General features: G+C 42.9%; 1 protein-coding gene across 1 annotated transcript; it reads left to right on the top strand.

Moving 5' to 3' along the window:
• Positions 1-227: 227 nt before the first annotated feature.
• LOC310856374 (putative ferric-chelate reductase 1) lies at positions 228-17,100 on the top strand. Its single transcript, XM_083761756.1, has 6 exons — positions 228-284; positions 1,226-1,325; positions 2,680-2,880; positions 3,120-3,227; positions 8,875-9,010; positions 16,435-17,100. The coding sequence occupies exons 2-6, from the start codon at positions 1,227-1,229 to the stop codon at positions 16,500-16,502; spliced, it is 612 nt and encodes a 203-aa protein (XP_083617882.1). The 5' UTR covers positions 228-284; position 1,226; the 3' UTR covers positions 16,503-17,100.
• The last annotated feature ends 2,713 nt before the right edge of the window (positions 17,101-19,813 follow it).

Here is a 19,813-nt window from a genome sequence, read left to right as displayed (position 1 = left end):
AACAGAAAAATTCTACACTTGTCCATTGACGCACCTGAGAGGCAAACTGGAGCCGAAAGTCTGATGGAATGCACTGAAGTCAAGTGCATGAATAAACAATGTTTTTGAATGATTGGAACCTTTGTTACATAGTCGGTTCAGGTAAATAAAACACATAACACTCCGCCCACTTGACAACAGTATAAAGGTATCAAATATACATTAATTAAACAGAGATATAGGTGGAGAGGAACAACCAAAGAACAATTCACTATCCAGGATAGATCACTGACCTTAACACACAGGTAAGATGACCGGATATTTGATATAATATGTTCACAATGTAGTTACTTGATTTAGTTTGCATGAATTATGTTTTGATAGCTTCTTGTGTTATTATTCATTTATTATTATTGTATTTGTTTTAAGACACTCTAAAAGTAGCCTCGGAGAAGAAAAGGAAAACGTACTCACGTTACTCTAAAAGTAACAAGCAATTAAACTAAAATAAATAGCTGTACTGACCCAAATTGTTTGTTTGTTGATTAGGGCAACACCTTGTGAAAGCTAATGTGGATGCAATAATAAAATAGAAATGCACTCTGTCGAGGTGCATACTTGTGCTGCTACTAACTAATATTAGTAGTCTATTATAACTGCTGTTCTAAATCCTTTAGACCCGTTATTGACCTTATACCAAACCCTGAAATGTACCTTAGTTACGTCACCATCAACAGCCAATAAGGGACCACCATTCTTACCCCCGACATTCATACACATACGTACATACATACATACATACTGGTAACCCTATTTTGGCCTCATTTTAAATATATGAAGGTATTGCGGGCAGGGATTTTTACCAAAAAGCCCCCCCTTTTAAAATACATACACACATACATACCTACATAAATACATTTCAGAAGTTTTAGCAGTTTTTAAGGACCCACTTTTAGGCCAGTGCACCAGAGCAAACTCTTGCCTTTTTTAAACCCTACCCATTCTAACCAAATACATACATACATACATACATACATACATACACACATACATACATACATACATACTGTACATACATACATACATACATACATACTGTACATACATGGTGGTCCCCTATTGGCAGGTGGACAACACAGACATAACCAGATTACAGTACTTGCGCGCTCCGCTTACGCAAGTACTAATGTCCTATTTACATATTTGCATTCTCTTTGTTTACCTGTCAACCCTCTACTGCCTAAAGAATGGCCAGAGAATTGATGCTGTTGGTTGCTACGGCGATCGTCTGTCTGGCTCCGGGCATACATGGACAAGACCATCTGTCGTTTGCCGCTGACCAACAGGTATGAGAATGAATCCATTCAAACCGACATCCTACTGCACATCGACACTAGAAAGACCAAAGACAACTATGCTGTACATCAACACTAGAAAGACCAAAGACAACTACTGTACATCAACACTAGAAAGACCAAAGACAACTACTGTACATCGACACTAGAAAGACCAAAGACAACTACTGTACATCGACACTAGAAAGACCAAAGACAACTACTGTACATCGACACTAGAAAGACCAAAGACAACATTGCTCAGTGCTGATATTTGTAGATCATACATGGCCCCGGGGGCCACATTCAGCCCTCACTTTCACTTAATGTGGCCCTCAGGTTAATATCAGAATACTGATTTATTATTGATTTGCAAACATGACCCGCTTTAATTCAGTCTAAATTAGTAGCTTAATGAGCTAAATTAAAATGCTATTGTCTTTTTTTTATGTCCAATATAATTAAAGGCATTTAGATTGGTTATTTTTGCTACGACAGCAATACACAATGTAAATATTGTATCTACATTTCAATACTAATAAATTAAATTAAATTAAAAGACCATTACTGCATCAAAAAGTTAACAAACTACTATAAAAACTGCTCAAACATTGGTCAAATTGTCTAATAATATAAGAAAAGAGGCACGAAATTATTAATATTTATCTGTGGAACCGAGTCAAACACAATGTAATGCCTTCAAAACTACTACAATTCCAAGTGTGTGTCAGGGTTGGGGATCCCCAGTTCACATCATTATTTTGGGGGATCCCCAGTTCACGTCATTATTTTGGGGGATCCCCAGTTCACGTCATTATTTTGGGGGATCCCCAGTTCACGTCATTATTTTGGGGGATCCCCAGTTCACATCATTATTTTGGGGGATCCCCAGTTCACATCATTATTTTGGGGGATCCCCAGTTCACTTCATTATTTTGGGGGATCCCCAGTTCACGTCATTATTTTGGGGGATCCCCAGTTCACTTCATTATTTTGGGGGATCCCCAGTTCACTTCATTATTTTGGGGGATCCCCAGTTCACGTCATTATTTTGGAGGATCATTATTTTGGGGGATCCCCAGTTCATGTAATTATTTTGGGGGATCCCCAGTTCACGTCATTATTTTGGGGGATCCCCAGTTCATGTCATTATTTTGGGGGATTCCCAGTTCACGTCATTATTTATTGGGGAGTCGTGGCCTGAAAAGGTTGAGAACCACTGCTCTAACGTAATGTAAAATGTTTAAATGAATAAAGAAACACGTTTTGTCTCCATATATCGAGAGATACGTCAGTGTTCACTCATTATCATGCATGTGCGTGTGTGCGTGCGTGCGCACTTGTGCACTTGTGCGTGTACATCCAGGTAAAAGAAGTAAGCCATCAAGGCTGTGGGTCGACTAGACTGTGTGTTGAGACACCAGATGACTGTGATCCAACACACCCGGACTGTCTGTTCAGCTCCATTGTCCACAACACCGGCAGTAAACCTGCCAGCTTTGATGTAACGTTAAGTGGGATGTCCACCGGATACATAGCCATGGGCTTGGTTAGGACGCCAAATGAGGTAACACACGCGCACACACACACACAGACACACACACACACACACACACACACACACACACACACACACACACACACACACACACACACTGTATACTGTGCATGCCTGCCCATCACAGACACACTAATGAGTTGACACTCAAGATGTTATACTTTCATCCAAGGAAATATTCACAAACAACCTGCAATGCTGCCAAAATCAAAATGTCCAGTTATTCAATACTCTCTCTCTCTCTCTAGAAGCCTGCGGCGGTGTTTGGATGTGCTCAGAACAACGAAAAGAATGGCGAGTTCTTCTTCTTTACGAAGCTGGGCGACAGCGAGGGTAATCTCACTCCGCTGAAGCAGGTAAGCTCCTGTCAAAGCAGGGCTTCTCATGCAGGGAGTCCTTGAAGGGGTCCAATAGAAAATGCAATATTAGCATGATGGCAATCAGTTTAACCATGTGAACCCTATTTTATATTATGACTATTCGGTTATCCAGAATGTTCAAAAATCAGGGAAATATTGAATATTTGTAGTTATTTAGCCCCTCCTTATATTCAGCTATAGTGTAGATTTTTGTCCTACACAAAGATGAAATTCCCATTGACAATGAATGGATGATGTATGATGATAAGAGCCAAAAAAATTGATTAATCGACATTCAATCGATACGCACAGGAATCGATTTTTAATTTTTGAATCGAATAGTCATTAAAAAAAAAGCGTCCGCTTTTGGTCCGCGAGACGGCCCCATTTGGTCCGCGAGCAATGCTCGCGCCTCGCAGCACCGCAACGCCTCCTCCCCTCTCCCCCTCACTCGTGGTAAGGTAACAACAAGGAAGTAAACACACAGCAGCCTGCAGTCATGCCGCCACAAAATAAATCTAAAGTGTGGTTGCATTTTAGAATATGCAAGGAGAACAAAGAACAAGTGTTGTCAACTATGTGACAAGAAATTGGCGTATCACATACGGGATGGCCCAACTGGGGCGAAAATTTCACGCATGGGACGGGGGAAAAGGCCCGACCTCCTGGGCTCCGAGGGACTTCCAGGCGCGCTAATTTGCGCCACGGTCATCCGCACTTTTCTACCCCAAGAAAGAGCCTCGTCGGAAGGGTCTGAGAGCGGCGTAGACCGCGGCGCAAATTAGCGCGCCTGGAGCTCCAGGACTTCCAGGGGCTGGTGAAACTGAAAACCGCGCTTTTCGACCTCAAGACAGAGCCGGTCTGAAGGGTTTGATTGATCTAAAGGGGGGATGTCACGGCCCGAGATTAACATTGCTGATAAGGAACATCACGTGGTCTGAATGAAAACGGTTTCAAACGGCACGTGACTATATCTCAGGATCTGACGTGACCTAGCATCTAGGCGAGCTGAGTGGCCAGCGCACTAAAGGCTACTAGTTTTGAGGTAACTTTTAGCGTCATACTAGGTGAAAGTATCATAAAAAAAATATATTTTCGCTCGAAAATCTTCGTTACAATGACATTGAGTTGACGTGTAAGTTTTAGGGTAAACTGTTGCATAATCGCAATTTCGCACTCGGAGTCCCATGCTCTCCATCCTCCCCCGCTGACATGGCCTCAAACACGGCTAAGTGCTGAACAGGGCTCCGCAGCACGGAGCCCTTGAGCTTCACAGGTTACCACTGCCTGTCTAGCGCCACTGCGCCGGGCTAACCTGAGCCCTCTCTCTCTCTCTCTCTCTCTCTCTCTCTCTCTCACACACACACACACACACACACACACACACACACACACACACTCTCTCTCACTCTCTCTCTCTCTCTCACACACCGATATGGGGGTGCGGTCTCTCTCTCTCTCTCTCACACACACACACACACACACACACACACACACACACTGCGTCTTGCGTCAGCCATCAGCGCGCATACGGACTGCCTTACGCACCGTCATTCTCTCCCTCTGTATCTCTCTCTCTCTCTCTCTCTCTCTCTAATAATAATAATAAAACGCATCACAGCGCGACAACTTGTGAAGATTAGATTTATTCGAAGAAACTAGCATTTAGGAACCACTGGAAAAAATAACAAGTATCTGTGCGCAACTTGGAGCTCTCCAATAGCCACATTCAGAAGGCATGTGATGTCTTCGTCACCACCACCACCAACTTTCATCTCATTAATCATTGACATAGCGTTATTTAGGCTATAATGATCAACTTGTATGGGTGATCATTTTATGTATATCAAATATTATATTAACTCAAGGTAATTAATGCAGCTACAGCTCTGAATATAAATGTCGGAACTGGTGTAAAATGGAGAATATGCCTGTTGCAGTGTTGCGCACTGAAAACCAGAACAGGTACGCTCGCCCCTTTTCCAACTCACCCCCACGAAAAGTGAAGAACGGTCGCCCTGGAATTTCGAAAAGTGAAGACGGCTTGCTCCAAAGCCATGAATAGCTCGCCCCCAAAGTGTGGTTATCTCGCCCCACAGCGTGGATATCTCACCCCAAAGCACGGATATCTCGCCCCATGTTTATTTCATGTTTATTTTACCTTATTTCTCATATTAGAACCTTTAGAATCAATGTTGTTGGTCAAAGGAGAACATTTAGAACCAGTTTGTTGTTGTTGGTCAAATGAAAATGATGCATGGTAGCCTACCCAGGGGGCAAACCACCCTTTTTTTAGGAAACCTGCATTTGCCATGACCTCAAAGGTTGTCCACCAGAAATAATATCTATGACCCCATAGGATCACAACCTATATGGACAACCCGGTCAATTTCTTTTGCTGGAAATCCAATACGGCCGCCCCGATATTAGCCCCTATTAGTTATAATGGGGGGTGAATAGGGCAACATTTTAAACTGAGGGATATTTCCACGAAACTTCACAGGTTGATCAATGATATAAATACGAACATTTTTTGTATTGCAAGTTTCCATGAAATCCAATATGGCCACCACAATATGGCCGCCATAATATTAGCACCCAGAGAATATAGGTTTGGCTCTAACTTCTGAACCAGATGAGCTAGAAATGCAAACTTGGTGTCTATTTCATGGTTTCTGACCATGAGAGACTCAATGGAATACCTATTTTTTATTATTGGGTGTGTCTGGACCCTTATTGTGCATATTTACAAGATGGTGACTACCCGAAACGTGAAACGTGAAAAAGAAAAGAGACGATGTCTCTTTTCTTTTTCACGTTTGCAGCCATATTGACAATATGCAAGCTCAAGGATATATGTCCCTTCTGGGCCATACATTAGCCAATGGATTAATATTGCTTGTGTTTGCCAAAACAGTCAACAATCATGGTAGAAATCATGGTAAAGCACAATTTCGGGTAGTCACCATCTTGTAAATATGCACAATAAGGGTCCAGACACACCCAATAATAAAAAATAGGTATTCCATTGAGTCTCTCATGGTCAGAAACCATGAAATAGACACCAAGTTTGCATTTCTAGCTCATCTGGTTCAGAAGTTAGAGCCAAACCTATTTTCTGGGTGCTAATATTATGGCGGCCATATTGTGGCGGCCATATTGGATTTCATGGAAACTTGCTATACAAAAAATGTTCGTATTTATATCATTGATTAACCTGTGAAGTTTAGTGGAAATATCCCTCAGTTTAAAATGTTGCCCTATTCACCCCCCATTATAACTAATAGGGGCTAATATTGGGGCGGCCATATTGGATTTCCAGCAAAAAAATTGGGTTGTCCATATAGGTTGTGATCCTATGGGGTCATAGATATTATTTCTGATGGACAACCTTTGAGGTCATGGCAAATGCAGGTTTCCTTAAAAAAAAGGGTGGTTTGCCCCCTGGGTACCATGCATCATTTTCATTTGACCAACAACAACAAACTGGTTCTAAATGTTCTCCTTTGACAAACAACATTGATTCTAAAGGTTCTAATATGAGAAATAAGGTAAAATAAACATGGGCGAGATATCCGTGCTTTGGGGCGAGATATCCACACTGTGGGGCGAGATAACCACACTTTGGGAGCGAGCTATTCATGGTTTTGGGGCAAGCCGTCTTCACTTTTCGAAATTCCAGGGCGACCGTTCTTCACTTTTCGTGGGGTTGAGTTGGAAAAGGGGCGAGCGTACCTGTTCTGGTTTTCAGTGCGCAACACTGCAACAGTTTCTCCATTTTTCCATTTTTTCCAGTTTCTCCATTTTACACCAGTTCCGACATTTATATTCAGAGCTGTAGCATTAATTACCTTGAGTTAATATAATATTTGATATACATAAAATGATCACCCATACAAGTTGATCATTATAGCCTAAATAACGCTATGTCAATGATTAATGAGATGAAAGTTTCATCATACTTCTGGTGGTGACGAAGACATCACATGCCTTCTGAATGTGGCTATTGGAGAGCTCCAAGTTGCGCACGGATAATTGTTATTTTTTCCAGTGGTTCCTAAATGCTAGTTTCTTCGAATATATCTAATCTTCACAAGTTGTCGCGCTGTGATGCGTTTTATTATTATTAGAGAGAGAGAGAGAGAGAGAGAGAGAGAGAGAGATACGGAGGGAGACTGGCGGTGCGTAAGGCAGTCCGTATGCGCGCTGATGGCTGATGCAAGACGCAGTGTGTGTGTGTGTGTGTGTGTGTGTGTGTGTGTGAGAGTGTGAGAGAGAGAGAGAGAGAGAGAGACCGCCCCCCCATATCGGTGTGTGTGAGAGAGAGAGAGAGAGAGAGAGAGAGAGTGTGTGTGTGTGTGTGTGTGTGAGAGAGAGAGAGAGAGAGAGAGAGCGGTCAGGTAACAGGTTACTTGAGCCGGCTACGCTGCATGAATAGCAGTGCCCCGGGTAGAGGCACTCTGACGGCGGGGACACAGGACTGGATGGCCCGGCCACGGGACTCGAGTGACGCGGCGATAAATCATCATAGCGATATTGATTATTACAATGAACAAGCATAAACACACAGTTCACTTGAACAATGTTGTGGTACATAAGATATTTGAAGACGGATATGCATTTTAGCCCGGTGCAGTGCTGCTCGAAGACAGGCAGTGAACCTGTGAACAGGGCTCTGCAGAAGGCTGAATCTGGCCGTGGTTGACGGTATGTTAGCGGCGTTACAGAGAGGCCGGGGGCGGGGGCATGGAACTCGTCACACGAAATTGCGATTATGCAACAGTTTACCCTAAAACTTACACGTCAACTCAATGTCATTGTAACGAAGATTTTCGAGCGAATTTTTTTTTTGGTTGACACTTTCAACCATTATGAAGCTAAGTCTGACACCAAAACCACTAGCATGAGTTGATAGCCACCAGGAATGCTAACTCGCAGAGCCCAGAGGCGCTCTGCCCTTAGCCCTGATAAAAGATCAATTTCATTGGTCAAATTGTGCGATCCCGATCTGACGTCATAATCCAAGATGCTAATTTTAATAGCCTTATTACCTCCCGAGGGCCGTGTCATCCCCCCTTTAAGAGTTGCATTCATGTTACGGTCGGGTGGTGCTTTTTTTGGTGTTTTCACATCTGAGTTTCAATCGGAAGAGAAGCTAAATCCCTACATTTTCTGGATTATAGGCTATATATTTTTTATTTGAGAGGTAATGCCTGTGTCAGGCAGTTGACTTGTTGCAGTCGGATGTTTTATTAAGCCTAATTATTTGTGCGTCACTGCTTTCATGAAGGCTGCAACAGTTGTTGCTTATCGTTTAAAATAAATGAGACCAATCCAAGCATGCCTTTCCCTCCGCTATACGTTGTTTAAGCCGAAGAGTCACTGCTCGCATCGCATCGCGCACCTCGCATCGCACCGGGTTTCGAAGCGTTGCCGATCGAATATCGAAGCGTCGATCATCAAAAACGTGATCGAAGGTCAGCCCTAAAGAGCACCCCTCACTTCACACGGGTGTGATCTTTTTTGTTAATTTTTAACACATACATTTTCTTTTTCCATGCCACAACATATTTACGTGGGGTCGAGTGCCTGAGAACTGCTTTCTAACTGCTTTCTAACAGCTGACCATGTTTCTTCATCACAGCAAGTGAACGAGATCCGCGGCACTGTGCACGCAAACAACATGATCACATGCGAGTTCAGCATTCCTCTGGACGACGTTGATATGAGGATGGACACCATGCTCCATGTGCTCCTGGGCACAGGGCCGACCACCGGCAGTACGTACACATATATCACATACATAGAGCTAATAGCCCCAGAATGGCTGATATTCAATGCATTTCAAGTATTACATAACACCAGTGGCAGGCCGATATGTCGGCCGTTATTTGGCTTTTTTGACGACATCAAATCAACTTTATTTGTATAGCACATTTAAAAATTGGACTCTCATCGTACCAAAGCGCTTCACAGGTCAAAGAAAACAATACAACAATACACTAGTGTAAAATAAAGCAATACAAACAATGCATAGTTATGGTACAGAGAAGAAAAACATTAAGAGCAGTTTAAAAGCAACAAACATATCCTACGTATGAAAGTGCAAGAGCATCAGGGGGACTTAAGGCTTGTGAATATTGGAATGTTTCGAGTCTTGACTTAAAGCCAGTGTTGGGGAAGTTACTTTTAAAAAGTAAGAAATTATAGTTATCGTTACTTATCTAAAAAAGTAATTTGTTACTTTACTTTACATTAAATTATGAAAGTAACTACTTTACTTTACTTTACTTTACTTTAAAAAATAATAATATAAAAAACAATTTAAAAGAAGGTTTTTTGTTCTGTCGCACAGTAAGAGAAAAGACAACTCCCTCCTAACATGATGAAATGTAGTGGAACAATAAAACATGTTCAGGAATTTTGACAGGCATCTTTATAGAGATATTCTAATTCATCAAATGTATTTTTGAGCTCATCTTCCATTTTAGAATATTCACTGTTCAGGTATTTGGAAAATGTATTTCTGCACATTGGCCCTGCTTTCACTGGTATTTTGCTGACCAAGGAACAGACTCCACCGGTGTTGAGAGGGGAAGCATTTCCTCAACAACATAGGCTACCTAGCAATCATTTTGTCAAGTTGACTCTTGGTGACATGCTACTGTGGCGATTTAAAATCGATATTTCCAACCCACAAACCATCCGATCTCGCTGTCATGATCCGCATTTGCCATTTTAGCGTGTGGTACTGTATTATAATTTTCGTTCAACCGGCGATTTCTGTCTGTGTAGTGTCTGTATGCGTTACAAGGGTTTATGTGTCTGTGACTGAATGTGTTACTGTTTGTTTACCACAGCCAGTAATCCCGCCCACCCTGTAGACTGTCTCTGATTGGCTTACCCTGAAATCTGGCCCTACGTTAGCCAATCAATGACCTCTTCTGTGAAGTGCTTTTATCATGTTAGGGTGTGAAGCCAATCAAGCCATGTGGGCTCAGAGGCTAGTATGACTGCACAAACGAAACTGTCAACACAGAGGGCGCGTTTCGGAAATAGCGCACTGAGCACACTGTGCAATGCAAACTAATAGGCGAGTGCGCTCCGGTGCGGTATTTCCAAACGCGCCCAGAGAGCGTTCTCTCTGCACTGCAGTCAGCAGCACAGAGACGCCTGTATGATAGACTCACGGAGCTGCGAGACTTTTCACTGATCACATACTGTAAGTTGACATAACGCCATAACGCGGTTAACACACGGACAGTAATTATAACGCCGTTATGGAATGGGACATGTAAAGCGTTAGGTTACAAATTATTGCAAATAGTAGTTTCGTTATGTAACGTAACGCGATGTAAGGGAGTTAGTCACAACACTGCTTAACTCTAACACCCGCATTAATTTCTACTTGCAAAAAATAGATTTCAACCTTACTACTACTTTGTACTACTAGGACTAAGACTAAAAAATATGTTAAAAAAAAAAAAAAAAAAAAAGTTTGACGAAAAATGTATAATAATTATATAATAATATAATAAATTCATAATTTACATTTTGGGGATATCTTTCACAATAATGAATAAAACATGTTATAGACATTCTAATGATCACAAAAAAACATATTACAATTATTTTACCTACTTTTATTAGGGTAAAGGTCAAAAGTCTTAGGTTAAGAAATGTTCAAAATTGCACAGATCCAGACATTTTTTATTTGTGTGAATTTCAGCCTCTGTGGGGGGTATTTATATGCAAATATCATGACCAATGGCATTGAAATGGCATTGCAATGAACATCACTGATGATGTTTAGGTGAAAAAAGAACAGAAAAAAATAATAATAATTTAGTAATTAAATAAAATAAAATTGTTGCTAAAAAGCAACGCTGGGTCTTAGAGGGTTAAAGCTCCCAACGTAGGTCTCAACGACCTGACAGCAAGGGGGATGCTGTTCCATAATCCACTTCACATCAGTGTTCATCACATCACACATCAGATGTGTCCTGATTTTCAACCACTTTCCACCTGGTGTACCTAATTTGGCCATAGATGAAAATGTGAGTGCAGGAGGCAGGCCCGGATTAACACCTCTGAAGGCCCCTGGGCACTGAAGCTTCAAAGGGCCCCATGCACGCGCTGCCGGGAAAACACTGACTGTTTTGGGCATTGTTTTTGGCCGATTGGCAGGCGCCTCGCAGTCAGGTTACAGAGTGACAGCCAGGCAGTAACAAATACATTTTAATTTGACCCACATAGCAAATTATTTAATTAATAATTCATGAGCCAGTCAACAGTGCCAGTGTATTTCTCAATTAATTAATAAAGGGCAAATAAATTACTATTTCAAATAGTCAGATTTATTTTTTCAATTTCAACATTTGTAATGTTCATTAGAGTGCACTCAAAAGTCTCAAATGTATCAGCATCTCTCTCTCTCTTCTCAGACTCTCTCTTCTTCTTCTTTGGGGATTGGATTGCTTTAATGGGGACATAGAAAGGGACCAAGGTTACAAGCTGTAACTTAAAACCACAAAAAGCAAACAGCCTAAAAAGAAACCGGACTAACCACCTATTGTGACATACACTACACTGTATGTGTATGTATGCCTGTCCTTGCCTAGCCAAACAGCCAATGAGCCAACACACAATAAACTGAATAAAGCTTGATTGATTGATTGAGATATGTATTAACACTGTTAATGAATAGTTTGCAGGATTACAGTACATTTCAAGCACAAACTCAATACAAAGGCTGTTAACTGTGAATGGACGACCCAATTAAGCATTACACTTGTTTACAAGAGGGTCCACCATGTTCAATTCATCAAAAAGCAAGCACTGTCCATGGTCCTGAATTTCATTCTAGCAGCAGTTGTCAGTTAGCCTTATCTAGCCTACCCATTGATGATCATGCATGTTCCATAGGCCTGCCAGCACGTTATGCACAATATAAACCAATAATCACATGCATTGCACACACAGCAGACAAACATCAAACACACAGAAAAACAAAACACTGCTGCTGTACTGCACACTGCTTATTGCACAGACAGCTAAGCTTAAAATTATTCTTACCTTTAGAAGTTCTTCTTTCGTGATTTCTTGTGTGAGAACTCCTTGACGATGTCATCAAAATCCATGTCCCTCACCACGTCGGACTCCACGGACATTAAAGACAGTGCTAACAGTCTTTCTTGAGTCATGGTGGTTCTGAGTTCATTTTTAATGCGTTTTAGTTTTGAAAAGGACCTCTCTCCCTCGCAGTTTGACACAGGCAGTGTTAGGAAAAGCCTGAGGGCAATAAAAACATCAGGGAACGACGCCTGGAGTTTTATTGCGATTTTCAACATGTTAGCAGGAGTCTTATCTTCCTCAGTGATGATATGAGCTCGAAACTGCATCAGTTCATCTGCGAAGTCACGGCTCAAGTAATTTGGATATGAGGAGGAGAGAGCGTCGGCCCGTTTGCGGAGTGCAGTAGTGTAATCGCATTCCGTGTCAAATAGGACACCAAAGCTGCCATATACATCTCTGTAGGCATCCAGCCGTTTGGTCAGTCCCGAGAGCAAACTGTCAATAATCACATAGAATGTTTCAACTTGGAACTGTTTACTCCCAGTGAGAACAACTTCATGCTCAACGTCCTCATCCGCAAAAACTTTTCTTTTCTTTATGCGGTGAGTCTCCTGATAATGTGTCTGCCTCACGCCTGTGACAGCCTTGGCAGATGTCTCAAACATATTAAACTGCCCTCGTAATGACGCAACATAAGTGTGCAATGATTCCAGGAGCTCCACAGCAGTCTTAAGATCCATTTCTCTCCTCTGTAGCTCTTTACTTGTCAGCTTGAATCGATGTAGCACAGTTTCCCATAATATTGTAAGCAGCGAAGTCTCCAGCTTTTCCAGCTTGTCATAAAGAGCAGCGGCCTCATCCCGTGTGTCCTTGCGCTCTTCGTTGTCAGATGAAATCTCCCGTAAGGCCTGAATTATTCCAGTATAGCCTTCACGAAGAGCTCTTGTTGAGTCCCCCCTGACAGACCATCTTGTGTTGGAAAGGGATTTCAGCGTCAGTGGGATGGCACTGCTAGAGAACACTGTATTCCATCGGTGTGTGGAACTAGCACAAAACGCATATATTGATTGCAGTGTCTTGAAGAACTGGCCTGCTTCCCCACAACTGTTTTCAACGCAGTTTACACCCACTAGATTCAGAGAATGTGCAGCACACGGGATATAATGTATCAGCGGGTTAGCCTGCTTCAGATGGGCTTGACAACCGTTGTATTTGCCTGACATATTTGCTGCATTGTCATAACTTTGGCCACGGCAATTAGACAAATCCAGCCCCAACTCACTCACCATCATCTTCACACAGTCAGCCAGACTTGAATCGCTCCATTACCTGGCCCTCTCCATTCACAAAGCGGAACACAAAGGTAAGTTGGTCCACGTGAGACATGTCAGGTGTAGAGTCGATTATCACAGAGAAATATTCAGCTTGTTGTATTTCTTCGGCAATTTTTTTCTTTGTTTTGTCACCCATTAAGCCAATGAACTCTTCACATAATAGTAGATGACAGATATGGGGGCTTACCACGCCCCTTCTGGGCATATTTTTCCACATGTTCCCTTAAAAAAGGATCAAATTGGGATAGCAGCTCTAAAATCCAGAGATAATTGCCATTGTGTGGGGATTGGGGCAACTCGTCATCTCCACGGAAAGCATGCCCCCTCTCACAAAGAAACTTAATGACAGCAACTATACGCCTCAGGACATCTTTCCAGTACTGACCTTCTGCCTCGATCTGTCTCACAAGGGACGCATTTATTGTGCCCAGTTGTTTTGTGCGCCGTATGAGAGAAAACATGCACGTTCTATGCGCCTCACTTTCCTCGTGATCTTTTATTCTTTCGGGGTGTTTCCAATCACTATACCCAGTAGTAATTGCAGAATGAGCCGTTGACACTGACAGCACTTTACAGGGAAAGCAATACATTTCTCCTGTGGATGGTGAATATACAATCCACTCGCGTGGTACAGTCTCGCCATTATGAAGGTGTCTGGTCAGTAGATCATTAGTGAGAGAACGTGTCTTTCTCGCCGACTCATCCCACCTTTGGGATGCTGGATATTTTGCGGCTCGGTTGTGAAAGGCCGAAGCCCCTTTCATAATAAGTTCCTCTCGGAGCTCATCTGTAATCGGTGGCCATTCTGCAGGGTCTTCAGAAATGGAAATGGTGGGCGCCTCCTCGGCCTTCTCCTCTGCAGCAGCCTCTGCTTGTTCTGCGGCTGCATGCAGGCCCTCCATGTCGCCGCCTTCAGCCGCAGCGCCTTGGTCTTCCTCTTCGTTGTTGTCACTAATACCATTATTATTTTCATCATCTAGTTGTCGTTGAGCTGGGTAAGGGTTGTTGCTGCTTGTAGCTGCTGAAGCTTCCAGGTGATGATCATCCACATCCAGGCTGTGGCTGGCGCTGGCGAGTGGGTTTTGCTGCTGCTGCTCCTCCACCACGTTGTTGTTGTTGTTGTCCTCTGTATTCCCACCGTCTTCTTCACTTTGTTGAGCAGCTTTTTTGAAAAAGGAAGTTATCCGTGGACCGTGGTAAATTTTTTATTACCGCGGCTTTTCTTACGTCCTTTTCTGCTTTTTTTGCTCTTTTGGCATGCCCACTTGTGGTACTAGGCTCTTGTTTACCGTCCATTTTATTATTTATCCTGGCTGCTGCTACCTGCTTGCTTTAATTTTAGCACATTCACTACGGAACCAGAATCACCCGTCACCTGACCTAAACTCACCAGTCACACACAGCCCAGCATGGGCCCACCCACCTTGTAATTGAAGGCAATTGAACAGGCAATATAGCCAGGCCTCAGTGTAGCAGCGCATTCCAGCACTGACAGCAGCATGCAATGCACCAACAATAAAACACTCATTTCGACTCATTTTTTTTACACATTTATTTGATTCAAATTGGATAATAAAAAATTGGATGACAATATTGTGGAGCAATATATATATATATATATATATATATATATATATATATATATATATTGCCCACCGTGGAGGGCCCCTTGATGCCAAGGGCCCCTGGGCACGTGCCCAAAGTGCCCATATGGTAGATCCGGCCCTGGCAGGAGGAGAGGCTTTGGGAGGATGGTGGTTGTTGGGAGTAATACACAGTGGAAAGCAACCCAAGAGGAACACATTCTTCTACACAGTATTCTTTAGGTCATAGGATGCCAATTTCAAACCACTACTTCTTATAACAAAATAGTGTTAACTTTGAGTGACTGCAGCTTCTTCCAACGGTGAAAATGTACATTTAAAAGGTTGTGCAAGTGATACAAAAACGATAAGGTTTTTGTTAAAAGGTTTTAAATGGTTGCTATGAAGTGTTTGATCAGTAAAAAGGGGTCTCCCGGTCTTTTGAGGGCATTGACAATGAATGAGAAATGTGTCTGAGAAAATCGGCTATTATGTTCTTATGCAAACAATCATTACATGCCATTGACACGAGCACACACATGCGTGAGTGGATGGTAGGTGACTCAGCTCATGCATGCACACATATTCATAGTTAAATTAAATGTATTGTCAAATTGAATTGAATCGGTGGCACAGTCGGTAGTGCTGTCGCCTCACAGCTAGAAGGTCCTGGGTTCGATTCCCGCTTGGGATGCTGTGGGTCGCTCTGGATTAAGAGCGTCTGCTAAATGCCTAAATTGTAAATTGTGGGTGCTGGCGGCGTGTCCTCTCCTCCGCGTCATCAGTGCCCATACCCGAGGGGTTGGCAAAAGGGCCTTTCTGTGTGGAGTTTGCATGTTCTCCCCGTGTCCCCTGGGTAGGTACCCTCACAAAAACATGCAGTAATCCTGGTCACTAAACTGCCTCCCCCTGGCCAGCTGGGGCTGGAGGGGAAAGGAACTGGTTGGAATAACGTGTTCCTTCCACGTGTTACGTCCAATCAGGGTGTCCTAGTGTCCCCCCTGTCATGTGTAAAGGAGCGACTTGGACACTCATGCATGAAGGAAGCATGAGTTTAATTCCGTTGCTCTCCCCAGGTTGGCGGAGGGTATGTAGAGCCCAGGATCACATTAGACACAGGGGTGAAAAATGGGTTACAAAATCGTGGGATAATTTTTATTTATTTTATTTAATTTAATTGATGCATTAACGATTATGTTGTTTTACCTTCAGAACTCCTTGGTGTCATGAAAGTACAGCTGACAAGCAGTAAGATCGACCTGACCGATCCTAAGGCCTAGACGTCCTCCAACACCATGGACAGCGTCTCACTCAACACACACACAACCACGTCTTAAACCCTGATGAGTAGAGCCAAACTGTGTGCTGTCAGAAGTCAAAATCCTACAAATTTTCTCCATAGAGAATTAAGCAATATTACAGGAGAGGGGGTGGTTTAACGTCATTAATTAATGCACGACTGCGATGCTGCAGAAACTCGCCCCAAACCACCCCCTCGGGTGTAACAGTTACACTTGAAACTAAGAGAATCGCTGAGAAAAGAATGTTTCATTGACAGATGTATAGTCACTACGACCACTAATGTCCCAAGAAACTAGCTAGCCTATAGCCACCGAGCCTGCTGCGCTCTGAGAGAAAAGCACGGCTGAATTGTTTGTTTTGATTCGGCGTTGAAATAATGTGGTTTGAAGCACGACTGTGAAGCCGTTCAACCAATCAGATTGCTTCCTCAAAATGACCTGTATTTTATCAACTGCTATGTCTTATCAATGTAGACTTACGACTAGAGATTCCTGGTTGTTTGCAAAACAAAAAACGAAGTGTGTTATAAATGAAGTGTATTATTATTAAATAAAGTGTATTATTATTTGACTTGCACATTGGTGTGCTTTGGGGTTTGGGCATGTAAAAGTATATTCCTATATTATTGTTGTACCCTGTTAGAATATTAACACTTAGAGAGCCATTCCGGTGCTGTGGTGAGTTAAGATTTTTACCTGTTGGAAGCCAAACTCGCATGGGTAATAAGCTTTATAATCAATTCCAACCGGCTAATGCTAAAAACAAACCTGTGGTTGCTATGCAACGCCTCCGTCCCTCCCAGCACAAGGATGAAAGCGTGCGCACGCCACAGAAATCCATTTCAACTGAGGTTTCTTTGCTGCCTGTTTTCTCAGAAAAATAGCCCAAAGTGCTTATTTTTTTGTCAAATCCATCCAATGTTCAGATGCGAGTAGTAGTTTTTGACCGCATCGCGCCCGACATATTATCGTTTCTGGCGAAAGACAAACGACATCGCCCACCTGCTTTAAAAGCACAAGCTGCTTTAGGTTTCATCTCTTATTATTTTATTCCTATTTTATTTCATTTTTTTCACCTTGCACGTCTGGCTATTTTCGAGAGGTGCCAGCCCCTCCTATAGTAGCCTTGCAGAGCCATGAGGCCCATAAGCCTATCTCCTGTTTCTGTAGCGTGAGGCAGCTTGATGTACAAGTACACCCCCTGGACATGACGCTAGTATGTCGCAGGGACTTACCCCCAATCCAACCCTTGATGCTGAGTGTCAAGCAGGGAGGCACTGGGTCCCATTTTTAGAGTCTTTGGTGTGAACCGGCCGGGGATCAAACCCCGACCTCCCAGTCTCAGGGCGGACACTCTAACCACAAGGCCACTGAGCCCCTCCTATACACAGGTTTAATGTTTGTCTTTAGTTGAATGTTTGTTTTGTAAATGCCATTGACAATGAAGGAAAAATGTACTTCATAGTGTGCCTCATTACGTCATATTGTCTCTTTATTGTTAATTGTGTTCAATGTCACCATTACATCACCTAAACAACATGAGTTAGACTTACGCGCCCCTCACTTCACACAGGTGTGCTTTTTGGTAAAGTAGTTAGCCCTTGGGTGTTGTAATATTTTCTAATATGGCCCCCTTTGAAAAAAGTTTGGACCCCCCCCCTGACCTAGACAGAACACTAGATGGACCCCCCCCCCCCCCCCCTGACCTAGACAGGACACTAGATGGACCCCCCTGAACTAGACAGGACACTAGATGTATCCCCTGAACTACACAGGACACTAAGGGTGCGTTCGGAAATGCGCCCTTAATGCACTGGTGTGCTCTCATGTCGTTCGTTTATTCAGTGCGTTCACTGAGCGACCCTACCCTGAAGCTGGGGTTGTCCAGTGTGAATGCGTCACAGCTGTGGTCGTTCGTAAATAAGGCACACTGAACGCACTCTGTAACATCACCGCCCACCACACTCAACAAACTGACCACATTCCCGGTGCGCATTTCCGAACGCACCCTCGAAGTGTTGAGGCCAATTGAGGAGCTGGTTCATTGAGAACCATCATTCTGCCAGTGACGATCAATGTCATTATGAAGAGGGAAGGGAACAGAAATGTTCTATACCTGTCCATTGACGCACCCGGGAGGAAAACTGGAGCTGAAAGTCTGATGGAACTGAAGTCAAGTGCATGAATAAACAATGTTTTTGAATGATTGGGACCTTTGTTAGATGCTAGACGGTTCAGGGAAATACAAGACACATCACACTCACACATAACAACACTCCGCCCACTTGACAACAACATAAAGGTATCAAATCTATACATGAACTAGAACTGCACTCTATCGAGTGCATACTGTACTTGCTTGTTGAACACTAGTAGGCCATAAATGTCTGTAAAGTACGTTCGACCGCCGTTCAGAGCCGTATCCAGCACTTCACAGATGGGGGGGTCCAATCGGTACCGGCCCACATGCACGGGCACGAAGCGCCCGTGCATGTGGGGCGCTTCGCACCGTGCGGAAAGAATCGGGTATTTCCGGTTATAAAGTCGTTATTTTCGGGTCAAAAACGGGTCTGCACAGCAGAAATAGCCTAGTGCAAATCTTTTTGATGAGCCTGCCCGAGACATACACGGCTTTAACCAACACTGGCATAACATAAACAACTTCCTGAATCCTATCCAAGTCTACTAGCAGACAGACAAACTGACCAATGTGAGCTTATAGCAAACACACAATGCTGACAAATTAACATGCACCCTCCCTGGCTGGCATGTTTAATGTTTTCATTAATTTATTTGCTTGCCTTTTACTAAAAGTAGCAATACCACAGTGCAGAAATTAGAGTGAAAGTACAAAAGTGTTGCCATCAAAATATAGAGTACTTATAAAGTAAAAGTACATGTGAAAGTGGCACATCATGTGAAATGTACATTTTTAATACCAGTACATACATTAAGATTACTAATCAAAATATGCAATGGAACTAGAGGCTCTCTCAGATTAAGTAAAAGTATGTTTAAAAAAATGCCATTGTTACAGGTACTTAGTTACTTTCCACCACTGACTGTGAACTGCATGATGCTTTATGCTTATAGTTGCTTACCTGTTCAACTACTGCACAACAATGGTTGTCAGTACTGTTGTTGTTGTTGTTGTTGTTGTTGTTGTCGACGACGACTTTGTCTGTGTTTATTGCACACACCGACACCGGGGGAGGGGGTAATTTTTTGGGGACAAGTTGGAGTTGGACAACAGGAGTTGGAGGAGAAGCAGCCCTTCTTCCAGCAGCAGC

Source organism: Protomyctophum parallelum (assembly GCF_964188405.1).
Source record: "Protomyctophum parallelum genome assembly, chromosome: 3".
Taxonomy (NCBI): Eukaryota; Metazoa; Chordata; class Actinopteri; order Myctophiformes; family Myctophidae; genus Protomyctophum; species Protomyctophum parallelum.
Note: the sequence above shows the minus strand (reverse complement) of the source record. Positions and strands in the feature narration are given on the sequence as shown.